The 18550-nt window shown below is 42.4% G+C and overlaps 1 protein-coding gene and 1 non-coding gene across 2 annotated transcripts in view; one reads left to right on the top strand and one right to left on the bottom strand.

Annotated features, from left to right (window-relative positions):
- The first annotated feature begins 247 nt into the window (after positions 1-247).
- Positions 248-18550, top strand: part of Mosmo (modulator of smoothened) — a 56936-nt gene continuing 38633 nt past the window's right edge. The window contains exon 1 of the mRNA XM_059267668.1: positions 248-353. Coding sequence (XP_059123651.1) covers positions 248-353 — 106 coding nt within the window. The remainder of the gene's footprint in view (positions 354-18550) is intronic.
- On the bottom strand, positions 12193-12296 carry LOC131903236 (small nucleolar RNA U13). Its single transcript, XR_009377478.1, has one exon. It is a non-coding gene; the product is annotated as a small nucleolar RNA U13 (small nucleolar RNA).

Here is an 18550-nt window from a genome sequence, read left to right as displayed (position 1 = left end):
TAGGCAGAGCCGTCCTGGGCGCCGCCGGCCGGCGCGCGGTTTCGCTTCCGGGTGAGGGGCGGGCGGGCCAAGCAGTTCCGGGGCGGGCGGCGGCTGCGGGTCCCGGCGCGGAGGGCGCGAGCGCGCGGCGCGGGCCGAGGGCCGAGGGCGGCGGCGCGGGGACCCCGGGGCCCGGCGGCCCATGGGGCGCGAGGCGTGAAGCCGCGGCCTGCCCTGCGGTGGGGGGTGGGGGGAGCGGGGCGGGGCGATGGATAAACTGACCATCATCTCAGGATGTCTCTTTCTGGCCGCCGATATCTTCGCCATCGCCAGCATCGCCAACCCGGACTGGATCAACACCGGCGAGTCGGCGGGTGAGCGGCTTGCACGGGCCGGGAGGGAGGCCGTCTCCACCCCCGGGTCGGCGGTCCCGAGGGTTAAAGGTCGGCGCCGGGGTGGGGGCGGGTGGAGACTGCTTAGCTGTGGCTCCCCCTTTCCCCTTTGAAGTGTGTGTGGTTATAATCTTTGCTTTATTTTAGGCCCGGGAGCAATAATAATACTAATAATAAACTTCATTTTATGGAGCATCTTTCATTCCAGCATATCTCATGCACACGCGCGCGTCCGCCCGCGCGCGCACAAACACACACACACACACACACACACACACACACACACACACACACGCTGGGGATATCTTAATAGTAGTTAGAAAATTAAATAACACATTAGAATCTCAGGCAGCCCCAGCGGCATTGCCTGCTGGAACACTGGAGCTGGAGGCGGGTGTGTGTGTGTGGGTGCCCTCAAGAAAGAGGCGGGCATCTTTCCGAAGGGTATCCCAGGTGAATGCGCTGGCAGGGTTCTCTGCTCCAGCCCTCTTCTCTCCCTCCCTCTCCCTCTCCCTCCCTCCCTTTCCTCTCTCTCTCTCTCTCTCTCTCTCTCTCTCTCTCTCTCTCTCTCTCTCTCTCTCACACACACACACACACACACACACACCTCTAGACCTGCGAGACCAAACCTTTAATTAATGTAAACAGTTGTCAGGAGAGCCACTCAGAACTAAGGAACCGTCTTGTTTTTGAACTGCTTGTTCAGTGCTGGTAAAGGGAATGAGGGGTGGGAATGTCAGTGCTCCTTCAAATAACTTGTTATAAAATGTATCTCTATGCTGTCAAACTTCTTAAGTGTCACTTAGGGTTCTCAGTTTATCCAGCAATATTTTTAGCTCTTAAAAAAAAAAAAGCTGTAGCTGGGACATTTGTTGCTTCCTCCTCCCTCTCTCTAATCTAGACCTAGTGGCACAAAATCACGCTGTCAGATTTATTGGTTATTAAAATAACACTAAAGAATTCTACTTTTCTTGACTGCAGAGTTTTAGCAGAGCTCTTCATTGTAATGAGTAAAAAGGGAGTTTTGGAGTCATGTGGAATTTTGTAATACCTGTGGGCTGTTTCTAAAAGTGTTGCTGACTCCAGACAGTTTTTCAGCTATGTATGTGACATTCAGTTCGTTACCACTGTTGTTTTTACTCTAAATGTATGTGTAGTGATTCCTTTGTGAGGCTTTCTTTGGGGCTTTACATACTTAGGAGCAAAGGGTCACACTGTTGAGAGATACTTATTGGAAGAAGATTTTTTAGGTGGAATCCCTGTAGGTGGTGGATGAGATGTCTATAGCAAGATAGAGGAAGGGAGCTGTTACTATACATTATATAAGAGACCAGAGCGGTAGTGGTGCTGCATTCCTGAGATGATGTTGCAAAGGCCACTCTCATTCAAAAGAAAGCGAGAGTGGAGTGAATACAGCACTTTCAGATTGGAGGTTAAAGTCGTCGGCTGTGAGTTGGCGAAGGCAGTAGTCTAAAGTTTGGAGAAAGTAGAAAATGCTAGAAAAAAGGAAAGAGCTGCAGAGAGCATGCCCAGTGGTGGGACAGTCAGGCTGCACCAACGCTTTGTGGAAGCCAGTGGTTGTGAATGTACAGTGTGACAACCTTCCTGCCCCACTGACCGCTTGTCGTGGCCAGATGCTTTGAGACTGGTGTAGCCTGGGTAGTGAATTTTCTAAATGCCCTTGGAAATAAGAAAACATCAAAAATACTAATACAAAAATCTAATAGCTGCCTCATCAAGCTTGGGGGTTTTCATCTATGTAAGGAAAAAAAAGACAAAGCAGCTAAGGTGTTGAGGGTATTGAGGGTAAAAGTGAAGAAAAAAGCTGATGGTCAATCAAACAGCAGATGGTGTACGGTCAGTAGAACTGTGGACACAGTGTAATTAAAGACCAATGTGAGAATGATTGCGGTAGCAGAGCTCAGTGGCAGCGGGTGGTGGGCATAAGACCCAGAGGGTAGCATTGAGGCTCTGTGCTGAAATGAAGTCTCACACTTCAGAGATGATTTTTGTCCACCTCACAATTTGCCTTGCTACCTCAGGGTGTCCTTTAGTTAAATATTCTGTAGCTAAAAGAGGACTAATAAGAGGCAAGAGGAAAAGTTTTCAGAATTCTCTTAGTTCTTGCCTTAAGTGGGTCAAGAAATAGATCCCCTAAAAGTTCAAAATAAAGGTGGCATTGTAGCTTATAGTTAAGCACCTGGCTTGCATGCATGAGGCCCTGGGTTTAGTCCGCAGCTGCCGAGGGTGAGAGGGAATGGACTGAAGTACTCCTCTGTGCAGTGTGTGCCCTCTGATAAGGTGCACTTGAACTGGGTATTCATTTGAATGCTCAGCGTGCAGTTTTACCTGAGCAGACAGATGTTATCAAGTTTAAAAGCAAAACCAAAAAATAAATATAAAAATAAAAATAGTTACATCTTTTCAAATCAGAACAATTACAAGAAGTACAACTAGGATGTGGGTGGTAGGACTGGTCCCACTCCAAGGTCTCCACAAGAGTGACATCACTTGGTTGCGAAAATTTAGCAATTTCCCTTCAATGTATTTATTGTATTCAGTCTAGTACATTTTGATTATGGTGTTTTATTATACAGTCTTTCAAAATTTATTTTACTTTATGTCTATGGGTATTTTGCCTACATGTATGCCTGGTACTGGATGAGGCCAAAAGAGGTTGTCAGATCCTTTGAGACTGAAGGAACAGGTGGTTATGAACTACCATGTGGGTGCTGGGCATCAGACTTGGGTCATTTGGAAGAGCAGCCAGTGCTCTTAACTGCTGAGCCATCTCTCCAGCCATCCTATTGCAAACTTTAAATTTTTTTTAAAAATCTACAGCAGAACACTTAGAACTAAAGTGATCTGCACAATGTAGTTTGAAAACCACTGTAGTGAACTAAGGAAAGCTCAGGATTTGGATCCGAGCACTGTCATTTGCTGGCATTGTGGCATTGGCTCAAGTCCTGTAGCCTCTCCATGTCTGCTTCCTCCTCTGTAAGACAAAGGCATTAGCCACTTCCTTGGCTTCTAGTGATGGCAAACTCATTAATCCACAGGAAGGATTAAAAATGGTGCCTGGGCCAGGTGGTACTCAGGAGGCAGAGGCAGGCAGATCTTTGTAAGTTCAAGGCCGGCCTAGTCTACAGAGGGAGTTCCATGACAGCCAGGGATACACAGAAAAACTCTGTCTTGAAAAACCAAAACCAACCAAACAAACAAACAAAAAATGGTGTTTGACATTTGTAAATTTGACATAGCAATTTTGCAATAAGCCTTAAACTTTTACTCTGAGAAATGACTTGGTTAGATGTTCTTGGAAATATGTAGGCATCAAGAGTAACATACCTGAGCTTTGGGCTAGGTGCCTTCCCTCTTGCTTTGTGTTTTCTCAGTCACTTCTGTATTGTTCCTCTTGCTCCATTTCTCACCTCCGTACTCTAACCTTGGTGCTCCTCAGTGTCTGTGTCTCACAACAAAACCCCAGCTGATAAGCTGGCTTACCAGAAGATTGGAGACCACACTTTGGAGTGGCAGAGTGTTAAGTTTGCTTTTCTGTACTGGTCCAATACAGAAAGGGCACATTCTGTGTATTTTTACCTAGCTGTGGGAACCTTTCCTGCGTTTGTTCTGATAGCTGTGGCTTCTGCAGATGTAATGAAACAGTGTTTGCAAGGGAAACTGCCTTGGGAAAGCACTTCAAGAAGGACCTTTGACAGTGTCCATTAGTACAACCAGGAACGCTTAGTGCTGGGTGGATATAATGACACAGTTACATACTCTGCTCTGTGGAGGGCAGATTCCTGCTGGCTGGTGGACTCAGCATTAACAGCAGTATTGCTTATGTAGTGCTGTGTGGTATCTGAAGCCTACGGACTTCGACTACTTGCTTCGATTCCTTTGGCTTTGTGCATTTGGCTGATGTGAAATTTTCGTTTCCACATTCCCCTGTTTTTCAATGTTATATATGACGTGTGAGTGTCATTGTGGCCAGGGTTCCTTTTCAGAAAACTTTGCTAGGGCTGTGGTGTAGAGGTTCTGTGGTAGTGCATTTGCGCAGTATACAGGAGGCCAAGTTTGAGTACTGGGAAGGAATCTGTTCCTTCAGGTGTTACCTACAGTTTTTGTTTGTCTTAAATGAGATTTAAATTAAATTAAATTCTTTAGGGATTCAAATTTTTGCCAGATTACAGAACAGGAAAGAGGCAGATCTGAGTTTCAGTCTTCAAATGTTGGCTTTGGGCTTCATAGACATTTCTTAACCTCACTGTCACCTTTTCCTTTTGTCCCTAAAGAAACTTTTTGTGGAAAAAAAAAAACCTGTAAATTTTAGCATGATCGATAGTTAAGCTATTTCAGATCTCTAGATTCCTGTATGGAGGTATCATCCCTCTACAGCAAGTGTTTCAGTGACCTCCCTAAACAGACTGGCCTACTGTTCTCTGTGAAGATTGCTGGAGCTTCTTCCCTACACCTAACCAAAGTCTCTAAAGTGGGTATGTAAGAAAAGGCGACATCATTTGCTCCTGAAGGCATTTCCATTCTTCTCTCTGTTCAAATAGATGTTGGTGTTTGAAGTGGGGGACTCAGACATTGACACCCTCATCTCTGCTGCTCTTTCTGTTTTTTGAGACAGGGTCCATTTCAGGCTGACCCTGAGCTCTTTGTATGAGTGAAGGTTCTCTAAAGGGACAGAACCAGTACAGTGTGTCTATATTATAAGAGGGGATGTCCTAGACTGGCTTACAGCCGACAGGTCTGGGTGTTCATCAGTGCCCATCTACATGCTGGAGAGGCTGAGAAGCTGCTTGGTCCAGGACTAGATGCTCAGCAGCCCAGACTGGCTCTAAAGGCCCGGGAGGCCCAAGGCTGGATTCCATGGCGGCGGCAGCAAGAAGCAAGGAGGCGGGCAACACTGTTTTCCTCTGACCTGTCCAAATAGAGGCTGTCCTCCAGGTATTACCTTCTCTGAGGAAAGTCTATCCTTTCTGGAAATACCTTCACAGACCAGCCCAAAGATGTGTCCTATGGCCAGCTGGGGAACCAGCCTCCAGACTGCCCAGGGCTTGAAAGAAATCCATGGCACTGGTGTATGCTAATACTTTTCTATGTGAGGGGGTTAGGGAAAAAGACACTCACTCTCTTGATGATTTCCTTTTTTATTCTCCTATGTTCTTCTGTGTTCTTTCTACTGTATACTTTTTTCTCTATAACTTATATACCCCAATGAAGTTTTTCAGGCAATATAGGAATTACAATGTGGTTGCATTCTATTTTTCAATTGAATGATTACAATGAATACAAAACAAACAATAAAAAACAGCATGTTTTCCATATTCCTTACATGATTAAACATTTTGCATATTACAGGTGAAAAACAAATTATCCCCAAAAAAACCACATACATTCATACCCAAGCAACTTGTTTTAAATTAGCCATGTGGGCAAGCAAGGTATTTTTCTCAGTCAGGTCTTTTTTTTTTTTTTTTTGGTGTTTCGAGACAGGGTTTCTCTGTGTAGCTTTGCGCCTTTCCTGGGACTCATTTGGTAGCCCAGGCTGGCCTCGAACTCACAGAGATCCGCCTGGCTCTGCCTCCCGAGTGCTGGGATTAAAGGCGTGCGCCACCACCGCCCGGCTAGGACTTCTTTTTCTTGTCCACAGCTTTTTTAATACACACCCTCTTTTGGCCCCCACAGGCATCTGCACTCATGTGTACATACCCCCACACAGATATACACATATATACATAACTAAAAAATAATCGTCCTTTTTAAGTGACACTATCAGAACTTACACATATCAAGTGTAAGTAATAAGAACTTTGGATAAAATTCAAAGATAAGTCTTTTATAGTATTCACAGAATATGCTCAAAGCTTGTAATCATTTGATACTGGATTTTACAGTGTAAACCAGATTTCCTAATATGAGATTAAAGTTCTGAGCAAAGTATTGATTTTTCCTTTATGGTCTTCCAGAATTCATTTTTTATCAGTTGGTACAATAGAGATATAACCAGAGACTCAGTATAATAGGCCTGAAAGTTTTGTAGCAAAAATTGGTACTAAGAGCATGGACAGGAAGCAGAAGTAACCAGAAATCGTTAAAAGAAGAAATTCAGAAGAGGAAATTACAAGTGATGGCTGGCAGTGCATTCACCAGGTTGGTGGCGCCAGCCATGTTCACAGACATCAGTCCTCCACTGCTTAGCCTGGAGTGACTACCCCACTGTCACTGCTTGACTTGTCTGATAAATGAGGGTTTGTTTTAGAGCTACCTTCTGGTAAGATGGCTCAGTAAGATTTGGAGGCAAGCAGATTTAGGTTTTGATTCTTAGAGTTTCTTCATTAGTTTTATGATTTGAGGCATGTAATATCCCTCAGCTGTGAAATAGAGGTGATATACTTAATTCAAAAGATGATTTTTCTTTTGTTTTGTTTTTCAAGATAGGGTTTCTCTGTGTAGCCCTGGCTGTCCTAGAACTTGCTTTCTAGGCTGGGCTGCCCTTGAATTCAGAGATCTGCCTGCTTCTGCCTCCCAAGTGCTGGATTAAAGGCATGGGACATCACCGCCTGGCTCAAAAGATGGTTATTAAGGAAGAAAATGCAGCATGTGAGGGATCAGCATAGTGTCTGATAAACAGCAAACGCCTGGAGATTAGTCATAGTTAGTACTATTATATAGAAAGCCCAAACACCTGGCTTTTTGAGGGTTTCTCTTGTGCATTATCTGTCTTATTTGTTTACTTATGCCCTACCTTGTTCCAAAAAGAGATTTAAGACAGCATGGTGTGTCTGTAGTTGAATATTCTTGAAACCCAGCTGGGTCCAATCTGGATAGAAGGACTGCACAGTAAGTGTAGTGGTAATATAAACTTAATGGGACACATGTAAGTACCCAGACCCAGAGTGCCTTGGGTTTATGTGTATCTGGAACACAGTAAGGAATTTTCTAAGTGAGAGGCAGCCAAGCATCGTAGGAAGGATGCACAGGTTTGGAACAAAGCAACATATAGTTGCATCCCATTGTGACTATTAGCTATGTTATTTTTAGACAGATTGCAGCGTGGGTTTTGTTTTGTTTTGTTTGTTTGTTTGTTTGTTTGTTTAAAGAAAGGGTTTCATGTACTCCAAGCTAAGGATTACCACCCAGGTGCTAGGTTACAGGTGTGGCTGTGGCCATCATGTGGCTGAGAGAGTTAAGGACTTCTTTTTCTTTTTCTTTTTTTTTTTTTCTTTTCTTTTTCTTTTTTTTTTTTTTTTTTTTTTTTTTTTTTGGTTTTTCGAGACAGGGTTTCTCTGTGTAGCTTTGCGCCTTTCCTGGAACTCACTTGGTAGCCCAGGCTGGCCTCGAACTCACAGAGATCTGCCTGGCTCTGCCTCCCGAGTGCTGGGATTAAAGGCGTGCGCCACCACCGCCCGGCTAGGACTTCTTTTTCTTGTCCACAGCTTTTTTAATACAAATGTGAATTTAGTTTCCCCATACTTCACTGCAGATACTTAGCCAGTGGACATCATATATAACATTATGAGGGACATTTGGGCACGTAATGAAATGTTGCTGTTTGTGAAATTGTTATTGCATTTAAACAGAATTTAAGTAACCTACATGGGTCAGTGTGTGTGTGTGTGTGTGTGTGTGTGTGTGTGTGTGTGTGTGTGTGTATACTGACCTTATGCCCTCCCCTCTGATCCCCAGGAGCTCAGGCTGCACAGTGGCAGCATGTAGGTGTCATTTCATACAGCTTTACCTGCTCAGGATGCTTGGGTTATCAGAATATTTTCTTTCAAACTTGTGCTACTGGTGTTTTTTATTTGTTTGTTTCTTAAGTACTTCCTAGAATTTCTTTGTCCTGCTGAGCAGCTAGCCCCTAAAAAGCTTAATAATTGCAGAAACCATTCTACTTTGTAACAGCAGATTGGGTAATTTCATGTTTTGACCATAGTCTAATAAAGAAGTGCCTGGCTAGGAGTCACTTTTCAGTAATGTTCCTTTACTGGTCTTGCTGTCTGCTCTGTAACTGTAAGTTACACTGAGTACTTGCCAGCTTTTCATCAAGCAAGTAGAATATGATGTTCCTCTTAGACTGCCTGCTTCGGAATTGACAGAAGAGACTGTAAGTGTGTGTGCATGTGTCTGTGAGTATGCACCAACCAGCATGTATGATTTGCTTCTGTAAAATTTCAGTGTGTGACTCCAGTTTAGTTTTGAAGTAGACATTTCTGTGAATTACTCCTTTAATTGATTTATTTTTTCATTAGAAACGTGCTGCACTTTTATGTGACTCAGCTATAAATAAAGTGTCACATTTGGCGTTTTGACACTTGCTGCTGTGTATATTGAGCAGAAAGGCAGCTGCTGACTTTTAATATAGATCTCTTCATCTGAGGGCCATCCATATTCTATAGTCAGAGATTAAACAGGAGTGAAGAAAAGTGCAGGTGCATGACTGAGAGAAGACAGTGGAAGCACAATTTGTTACTAGCTCTTGTTTGCAAGATAGTGTTTACCTTGTAGCATTGGCTCAGCTTTCATATACAATGATAGAAGTTTTCTTGAAAAATAGACCATGTTCAGATCACTTATGTCAATCAGTTCACTAACTTGCAATGGCAAGTCTCAAATTTCTCTTAGATTATCTAAAATGTGACCATTTCTTTTATAAATTTCCATCGTTTTCATAAAGCTAATCTTTATCTCACCATGAATGTTCCTTGCTGTTCCCATGGGTGTTCCCTGAATCACTGGACTTATTTCCATTTTCACAACAAAACATCTTGAAGTGTTTGTGGTTCAGAAGGAACTTGTATTGAATATTCAGAAGGATTTTTAAATTTAAAAATATTTCTTTTATTTTATGTGTATGAGTGTTTTGCCTCCTTGTATGTTTGTGTACCTTCTGTGTGTCCCAGAACTAGAGTTATATATAGCTATAAGCTGCCTCGTAGGGACCGAGAATCAAACCCAGGTCCTCTCAAAAAGCAACCAGTGCTCTTCTTAATCACTGAGCCATCTCTCCAGCCCTGAATTTTTTTTTTAGATTTATTTATGTGATGCATATGAATATTTTGCTTGCATTTCTGTGTGTACATCACTTGCATGCCTAGTGCCTACAGGGGTCAGAAGACGACTCCAGATCCACTGGAACTGGGGTTACAGATGGTTGTAGCCACCATGTTGGTACTGGGAATTGAACTCAGGTCTTCTGCATGAACAACAGGGGCTTTCAGCCACTGAGCCATCTCTCCAGCTCCTATTCAGAAGGATTCTATTTAAGCACATGAAAGAAATATTTATCCTTGAAATATCTCTACTCTGCAAAGATAAAATAGACCAGATGGTCAAAAAGGAAGTCGGTTTTGAACGTAAGAGGTGATGCATTTGATAATGAGTTTTTAAATAATCAAGAGGTCTTGTTCTTGGAGGTGGACTCACTGCATGAGTGAAGGAGATACAGCAAGAAGTTTCCATTCCAGTCGACTTCTGCTAAATTTACCTTTTCAGAGTACAAGTATAATCAGTAAATACTTAGCATAGCACTTTGTGACAGATACTGTTCCAGGCTTTATCTGTGTTAACTAGTTTAATCCTCACAGTATCCTTATATAAGTGCTGTTATTCACCCTGCAGAGAGATGGACAAGTTACAGGACTTGCCCACATAGCTGATCCTGGCCTTTAACTATTGCATGTGTACTTGGACAGAAACCATGAGTACATCTGTATCTGAGTACAAAAGGCACTCAGCAGTTATGAGTGTGGCTCCACTTTCCCTTCAATCCTAGGTCCCATTTTCTTCTTACAGAACTCTGTATTCTAGCCTCACTCCGTTACTATGTCCTAAGTACAACTCTCTTCTTATCTCCGAGATTTTGCTTATGTTTTCTCAGCCTACAAAGCCCTCATGTTCATTCTGGTCCCTGTTTTATCTACATCCTGCCCATCTGGCATGCATCTTCAACCGACTTCTTTATAAAGCCAAAGTGATTTCACCTTAACAACTTGCACATTTCTCATGGTGCCATGCCTGTGTCATGGTTATGTGTGTGTTTCTTTTTTTTTTTTTTTTTAAAGAATTATTTATTTATTATGTATACAGCGTTCTGCCTGCAGGCCAGAAGAGGGTGCCAGATCTCATTACAGATGGTTGTGAGCCACCATGTGGTTGCTGGGAATTGAACTCAGGACCTCGAAGAGGGTGCCAGATCTCATTACAGATGGTTGTGAGCCACCATGTGGTTGCTGGGAATTGAACTCAGGACCTCTGGAAGAACAGTCAGTGCCCTTAACCTCTGAGCCATCTCTCCAGCCCATGTGTGTGTTTCTTGCAATATTTTTTTTTATTTGTATAGATTTTTCTTATTTTGGTTTCTTTTGAGACAAGGTCTTACACAATAGCCCTGTAAGTCACAAGCTGGACTTGAACTCAATATAATTCTCCTTCTTCAGCTTACCTAGTGATGGGATTTCAGATGTAATAGTACAAAATTTTTTTAAAGTTCCTTTAGAAAGGGAATATGATGTGTTATTCTTTGTGTATTAGGTGACGTTTGGCCTAAGACTGCAGATGACAGGAAAGAAGGAAGTATCATGGTGGACACAAAGATTTGGAACCAGAGTTGGCGAGTAGGAGTGCAGAGTTCAGTGAGTGAGTGAGTGAGGAGTAGGAGTGCAGAGTGCAGTGAGTGAGTGAGGAGTAGGAGTGCAGAGTGCAGTGAGTGAGTGAGGAGTAGGAGAGCAGAGTGCAGTGAGTGAGTGAGGAGTAGGAGAGCAGAGTGCAGTGAGTGAGTGAGGAGTAGGAGTGCAGTGAGTGAGTGAGGAGTAGGAGTGCAGTGAGTGAGTGAGGAGTAGGAGTGCAGAGTGCAATGAGTGAGTGAGGAGTAGGAGTGCAGAGTGCAGTGAGTGAGTGAGTGAGGAGTAGGAGTGCAGTGAGTGAGTAAGTGAGGAGTAAGAGAGCAGTGAGTGAGGAGTAGGAGAGCAGAGTGCAGTGAGTGAGTGAGGAGTAGGAGTGCAGAGTGCAGTGAGTGAGTGAGTGAGGAGTAGGAGTGCAGTGAGTGAGTGAGGAGTAGGAGTGCAGAGTGCAGTGAGTGAGTGAGTGAGTGAGGAGTAGGAGTGCAGAGTGCAGTGAGTGAGTGAGTGAGTGAGGAGTAGGAGTGCAGTGAGTGAGTGAGGAGTAGGAGAGCAGAGTGCAGTGAGTGAGTGAGGAGTAGGAGAGCAGAGTGCAGTGAGTGAGTGAGGAGTAGGAGTGCAGTGAGTGAGTGAGGAGTAGGAGTGCAGTGAGTGAGTGAGGAGTAGGAGTGCAGAGTGCAGTGAGTGAGTGAGGAGTAGGAGAGCAGAGTGCAGTGAGTGAGTGAGGAGTAGGAGAGCAGAGTGCAGTGAGTGAGTGAGGAGTAGGAGTGCAGTGAGTGAGTGAGGAGTAGGAGTGCAGAGTGCAGTGAGTGAGTGAGGCGTTTGTTTTAGATATGTTCTGTATGAAGGAAGAAGGAAGAGGAGAAACGCCCGAGGGGAAAGGGCTGGAGTTTAGGAGAGAGGACTGTTTCATATATATGATGTATGCATGGATAACAAGTTATTCATGTATCCATAGACTCTAATTTTTTAAAATATATCAGTTGGTTTTCATTTGAAAAATAAAGTATAGCTGCCCTGTATCCTTCCCAACTCTAAAATAATATAAGATGAAAGCTAATGTATAGTTTGATTGGTTATTTTGGTCAACACTAGTTAGATTCCTAAACTAGCCCTTAAGATCATGCTGTAGCTCTTTACTTCTGTAAATAAACACAGTGCAATGTTTTAAAACCACCCCCTCTTTTTTTTTATGTCAGATAGGTAGTATGCCAACATCCTAACAAGGTTTGTGAGAATCACATGTCACTCAATGGCATGAACATCCAATGTTTATTCTTATGAACCAAAAAAGCAATCACTTTTAGCATTTTCAAAAGAATAGGGTAAAGTAGCTTGTTTGCCTTCAGTTTATTCTTTAATCTACTAGTTTGATTTCAGAGCTTAAAACATTCGTTCTCTGTGGTACATATATTTCACTGAGGTTTTGGTTTGGTTTAGTTTGGTTTTCGTTTTCCAGACAGGGTCTTGCTATGTAGCTCAGGCTGTCCTGGAACTTGCTATGTAGAACAGGCTAGCCTCGAACTCACAGAGATCTGCCTGCTTTTGCATTCCAAGTGCTGGGATTAAAGGTGTGCACTACTATGCCTGGCCTGAGGTTTTTTTCGTTTTTGTTTTTGTTTTTGTTTTTAAGTTAACCCCCCCTCCCCCATGCACACACTTTTTTTTTTTTTTTTTTAATGTTTGTAGAAACTGGGTCTCATGTAGCCAGCTTGGTCTTAGACTCACTATAACCAAGGATGGATGGCCTTTTTAATAATCTTTTTAACAAACTCTTTTTTTAAAAAAGGTATTTTTAATTATATGTATGTGTATGTATGTGTACATGAGTGCAGGTCCTTGCGAAGACCAGAGGCACTAGATCCCCTCAGAAATGGAGTTAGTGATGGTTGTAAGCCACCCAACATGGGTGCTGGCTCTGAATTTAGGCCCTCTGCAAAAACAATGCATGCTTCTCCTATCCATTGAGCCATCTCTTCAGCCCTGTCATGACCCTTATGGACCAGTAGAATGGGCTCCTTTTAGAATTCCACTCTGGAAAAGAGTTGAATGGATTTTGGATCAGAAGACAAGCCCTCCTTGTATGTCAGATCATGCTGGGAAGTTGAGAGGACTATTTCTGATATCCACCTATAACCATTGACAGTCACACTGGTAGTTAGCTTTAAATGAACCAGCTTACACTTAAGATTTAACATTCTTGGCGTGACTCTCTTCCCCGTTATCAGGGATGGCAGGTGCATTGAGGGTTTCCCCCACTGTGCTATTTCTTTTATTTATTTTTTTGCCTCTGGAAGTGGTTGACAATACCTTTGTCCCCTTTTGGCTCAGAGTTAACTAAGATAATGTGTTGCTTCTCCTTCATCTCTCACTGTTCTCTACCCTCCTTCATGAGAGCCAGTTGCAGCAAGTTCCCGACCTGACTGACATTGAAGGGGGTCATACCCAGTGGCGAAGTGCAGTTCTCAGTGGTCAGTTCCCACTGACTGATGCACAGCCTGCTTCTGAACTCAGCTGCTGTTTGTCTGACCTGGTGGTTTTACTGGGTGTTTTTAGAGAATCCATTCGCTTCTGTAATAAAAATGACCATCTTTTGCCCATGTTGATACAGACTACAGGGACAGTAGCCCGATGTCTGTTAGCCTGCTTCTCTTTTAGACATCCCAGAATCTCATTAGCTGTGGGCTTTTCTGACAAGCCCTTGTCCTTTTCCCATTCTGCTATAGATTTCTAACTTGTCTGTGTGCCTGAATTTTCAGTCACTTCTTTGGGGCTTGAAGGAGGGCTTTTAATAAATGTTGATTGAATTTATTGGCTAATGCAGTTGATTTGGACTAATATTCATACTTGCATACACACACAAAAGATTCAGTACATATTTGTCTAGTATCTTTGAAAGTTTTGTTAATCATAGAGAAGTATGATATAGCAATTTTCCTAGGGACACATATTTCTTAGTTACATCATAAAAGGTTTATGTTCTGTGACACTCATTTATAGCAAGAACATGTATGTGGTTAGCTAAGAATGCAAGGGAAAGGCATAGTAAAGCACACTGCAATCCCCAAATTTGGGATCATAGGCAAGGAGGAGAGGCTATCCTGGTCTGCACAGTCCAGGCCAGCTAGGGCTTCAAAGCAAGACTCTGTATTTGCGGGGTGGGGAGATAATTGTTCATATTTACACTCAAATAGCAACGTCTAGAGGCAGGACTCTTTAAACCTTTTACACCCATAATCCCATTGTGCCGGGAGCCCACATATATAGATTTATTTGTTATTTTCCTCATTGCTTTAACAATATACCTGATAAAAAGCAGCTTAAGAAAGGAAAGTTTCTTTTGACTTACAGTTAAAGGGTTCAGTCCATCACGGCAGGAAAGGTAGAACAATGAAGCATTCACATTGCCACCGCAGGCCGGAAGCAGAGGGGTATACTCTGGTTCTTAGATCCCCTTCTCTTTATTTAGTCGGGTACCTTTCCCATGGAGTGATGTCACCCACATTTAGGATGATGTCAGTTCTGATGTCAGTTAACACATCTAAAACTCCCTATAGACATGCCCAGAGGTTTATCTCATAGATGATTCTAGACTCTGCCAAGAAGACAATACTGGCACCACAGTAGGCATGTGGAAGAAGTATGCAAATTGAACATTCAATTATAATTAGTCACACTTATTCTAAGATGTATGTTATTTTTAAATTATGTTTATGTGTGTATCTGCGTGTACATGAGTGCAGAGCCCACAATGGCCAGGAAAGGGTGTGGGATCCCCTAAAGCTGGAGTTACAGGCAGTTGTGAGCTGCTAGACAAGGGTGCTGGCAACTAATCTCAGGCTCTCATACCATTAACCACTGAGCTATCTTTCCAGCCCCAAGAAATTGATTTTTAAAATAACCCGTTAGTGTACATATAATTTTACTGATAACAAAGACGAAAGCAGACTTACATACTGATGAGAAGGACGTTCTTATTTTGCACAGAGAGTTCCATCTTGACCGAACATTTGCTGCTGTCAGGCATAGAGCATCCTCCACATTTGCTGTTGCTCAGTATTTTGATGTGATGATTGTCAGTGCTGAGAATGCTACTTCACGTAATACATAGTACAAAATGACAGGAGTAGGTTCTGCCATTTCAGGAGTGGTTGGGGATTCTGTCCTAATCGCAAGCCAAAATTCATTTAATGATTTTTCATTATTGAAAGTGAAGTCAGCAACTCAAAACAGTTTTTAAAATCAAACATTCTGACATAATATAATCCACAGATAACTTAATTTGAAAACTGCTGAAGAATGATAACAGGCCAACACTAAAAGTCTTTGTTTTCCCTTATGTCCAGAAATGTCTGTGTACAGTCAAAGCACCACAGTTCACAACATGGAGGGGTCTCTGAGCTGAGCTGAGCTGTCTCTGTCAGCGCTCTTCACTTTGCGTGGGAAGACGGCGTTCAGTGCCGAATGCACGTGTATTTAGAAACCAGGGTGCCATGCACAGGGCAGCACGGCTGCAGACACCTCAGCTTCCTTGTGTTTGATGTGTGCTCATTGGGTTTTCAGAAACCTTTTACTGGTACCAAAGAATTTAAAGCCCCCCATATTCAGTTACCTACATCGTAAAAGCCGGTATCTGGAGCTTGAATTCAGATTTTGCCTAGGCCATTCCTTAGCATGTGATCGTGGGCAACCAAACTCAGACCTCTGTTTGAGGATTACAAATATGCACACATATAAAACCCTATAAGTATCTGTGTTAGCTAAAATTAATGGAACTAACTTAAAGAACTTTTTTTTTTTTTTTTTTTTTTTTTTTTTTGTGGTTTGGTTTTTCGACACAGGGTTTCTCTGTCGCTTTGGTGCCTGTCCTGGAACTCACTCTGTAGCCCAGGCTGGCCTCGAACTCACAGAGATCTGCCTGCCTCTGCCTCCTGAGTGCTGGGATTAAAGGTCAGCACTGCCATCGCTGGGCCTTCTTGAAGGTTCTTAGCTGTAGTCTTTTCAGTAGCCGTAAGCAGCTGGCTTAGAGTGGATTATAAATACTGTGTACTTTTACGTTGTCAAAGTGTAAATGTTACCGTACTGGAATATGTATTCTAGCCGACCGAGAACTTATATGAGAATAGAGCCACTGCTTTAGTGAATTAGAAGGGGTACTTTCTGTTTGAATTACGTATGTATTTCGTATGTTCAAAAACTTAAAAACTGATTCAAAAAGTAAACTCTAATATTAAATACAAATTAAAATCGGGTAACATAAGTATATACCAAATTGATAATATAACTATTAAGGAAAAAAGTTAGCTCATTTACCTTTAAAAAAATTTATTACAGGAGGCAGAGGCAGGCAGTCTCTCAGAGTTTGAGGTCAGCCTGGTCTACATACTGAGTTCTAGGACAGCCAGGGCCACATAGAGAGACCTTGTCTCAAAACAACAGCAAAAAATAGTTAATTACAAGTATTTATTTTATTTGTGTATGGGGATGGTGTGCATGTAGAGATCAGAGCACAGCTTGTGGGAGTCAGTTCTCTCCTAATACCACCATAGGGGTCCTGGGATCGAACTAGGTTGTCTGGCTTGGCAGCAAGAGCCTTTACCTGCTGAGGTGACCTGTGACTTTTGGTGCAGATCTCTGAGTTTGAATTCAGCCTGATCTATAGAGTGAGTTCCAGGATTGCCGGGGCTATGTACAAAGAAACCCTGTACCGCCACCCTCCCCCAAAAAGAATTTCATTCCTTGTAGTCATGCCCACCTTTTAAAACTGCCTTCCCAAATGAAAGAGCCTTTAAGATGTATACTCTAAGTCAGTATTAGGTATACTCTAAGATGACCTGACAGTGGTTTCCTGAGTTTTAGCTAGTGCACAAATCATTTACTTTAGACACATCTGATACCAATAACTAAGGGAGTTTTTATGTGATGGAGCTGCATTCTCACAGACACTAATTTATTGACAATTGGGGGTGCTTTGTGATTGTGTGAGACAATGTAGAGACACAAGAAGAGAGTGGGTAAACAATACAGTTGGTGGATCTGTGTTCTTTACGTGAGCTGTGGGAATGTGTAAACTGATTTTGAGATGGTTCACCCATTGAGGAAGGCAAGTAAATTAGTGGTGAAGTCAAGGTGTACTAACCAGTTGTTAATGAACTCTGTGTCCTGTGGAAGAGGGGATGATTAGGTAAAATATAAATAACTTGGGTAGCCAGGCCGCTGCTGGGGATTGTACTGAGCAGATTGAAGGGAGGAACTCAACTGTTGAAAATTTGGTTGGCTGTTTCTTAAAGTATTTTATGTGATAAGTCTCCAAACAATTTTTAAAATTACATTATTTTGAAAAACATCTTCTTTAAAGAGTAAAATCAAATGGAATTTCATTTTTTTAAACTACCCCTGAGAAGTCATTGCAGTATGTGGCTCTAATAAGTAATTCTATGTAATATATCAGAGAAATTGTCATGATGTGTCTAGGCCCAAGATTTCTATACAATTTTAAAAGGAAGTAAGATTGGCAAATATTAATTTGAAAATGTGCTTTTTGTCAGAACTGAATCTATAAAGTAATAGTATACTTCTTTTATTAGGTTGAATTTTTAAGCACTAGATTACTTTTGAATTTTCTGTCCAAAATAGCTCTTTATGGGAAATGTCCCACTTTGTGGATGTCAGTGTTGATGGAACATCTTTGTTGAGGTTTCTAAGGTTTTGACTTTGGATAGTCAAGAAAAACCAAACTGTTCTGCCCAGATATTCCCAAATAATGAACTCCAACTTTGTGACTGTTTTTAATTGGCCTTTATTTTCTTTATGTGTACATGTGTGTATGTGTGTTCATGTGTGTGCAGGTGTGTTTGTGTACCTGTACACGTGTGTGGAGACCTAAGGTTGAAGTTAGAAGTCTTCCTCAACTACTGTCCACCCTATTCAGTGAGTTTCAACTGAACCCAGAGAGCTCCTACCCAGCTAGTCTCTCTAGCCACCTTGCTCCTGGGATCCCCTGTCTCCACCTTCAGAATGCTGGAATTACAGGTTGGCCACCCTGGCCACATGACATTTACATGGGTTCTTGGAATCTGAACCCCAGTCCTCAAGCTTGCCCAAAAAGTGCTTTAACTACTGAGGCCTCTCCCCAGCCTGGTGGCCTTTATTTCGGTATTAGCATTTTAAGGTAGAGTTGATGACAGAACTAGTTTTTTTTTCTGAACTGAAACACTTGAGATCCCATTTGAGAAGTGAGAAAGAAAACTGCTAAACACCTACTCCATTGTGCCATCTCAGGAAGACTGAATCTCTAATTAGTTTCCTGCCCTAGTCCTTGCCTTCAGCAATTCTGCCTCAGTGTGAAAATGTCTCTGTTCCTTTGGGGATACTTGCTAGGCTAAGCCAACAGTCCATCTCCAGGGTCTTTATTATGGCTGGTTAACCATAACCCTTGGGCAGGACATCTGAATACAGTTTTCATTTTGAAGTCATCATACCTGCATGCTTCTAGATTCACAGTAAGTTGTTACTTTCCTAGGTCTTACCATCCAATTCAAGAAATTTATG

The sequence above is a fragment of the Peromyscus eremicus genome, chromosome 1 (genome assembly GCF_949786415.1).
Source record: "Peromyscus eremicus chromosome 1, PerEre_H2_v1, whole genome shotgun sequence".
In the NCBI taxonomy this organism is placed as follows: Eukaryota; Metazoa; Chordata; class Mammalia; order Rodentia; family Cricetidae; genus Peromyscus; species Peromyscus eremicus.
The sequence above is the reverse complement of the archived record's forward strand: the minus strand, read 5'-3'. Positions and strand labels throughout refer to the sequence as shown.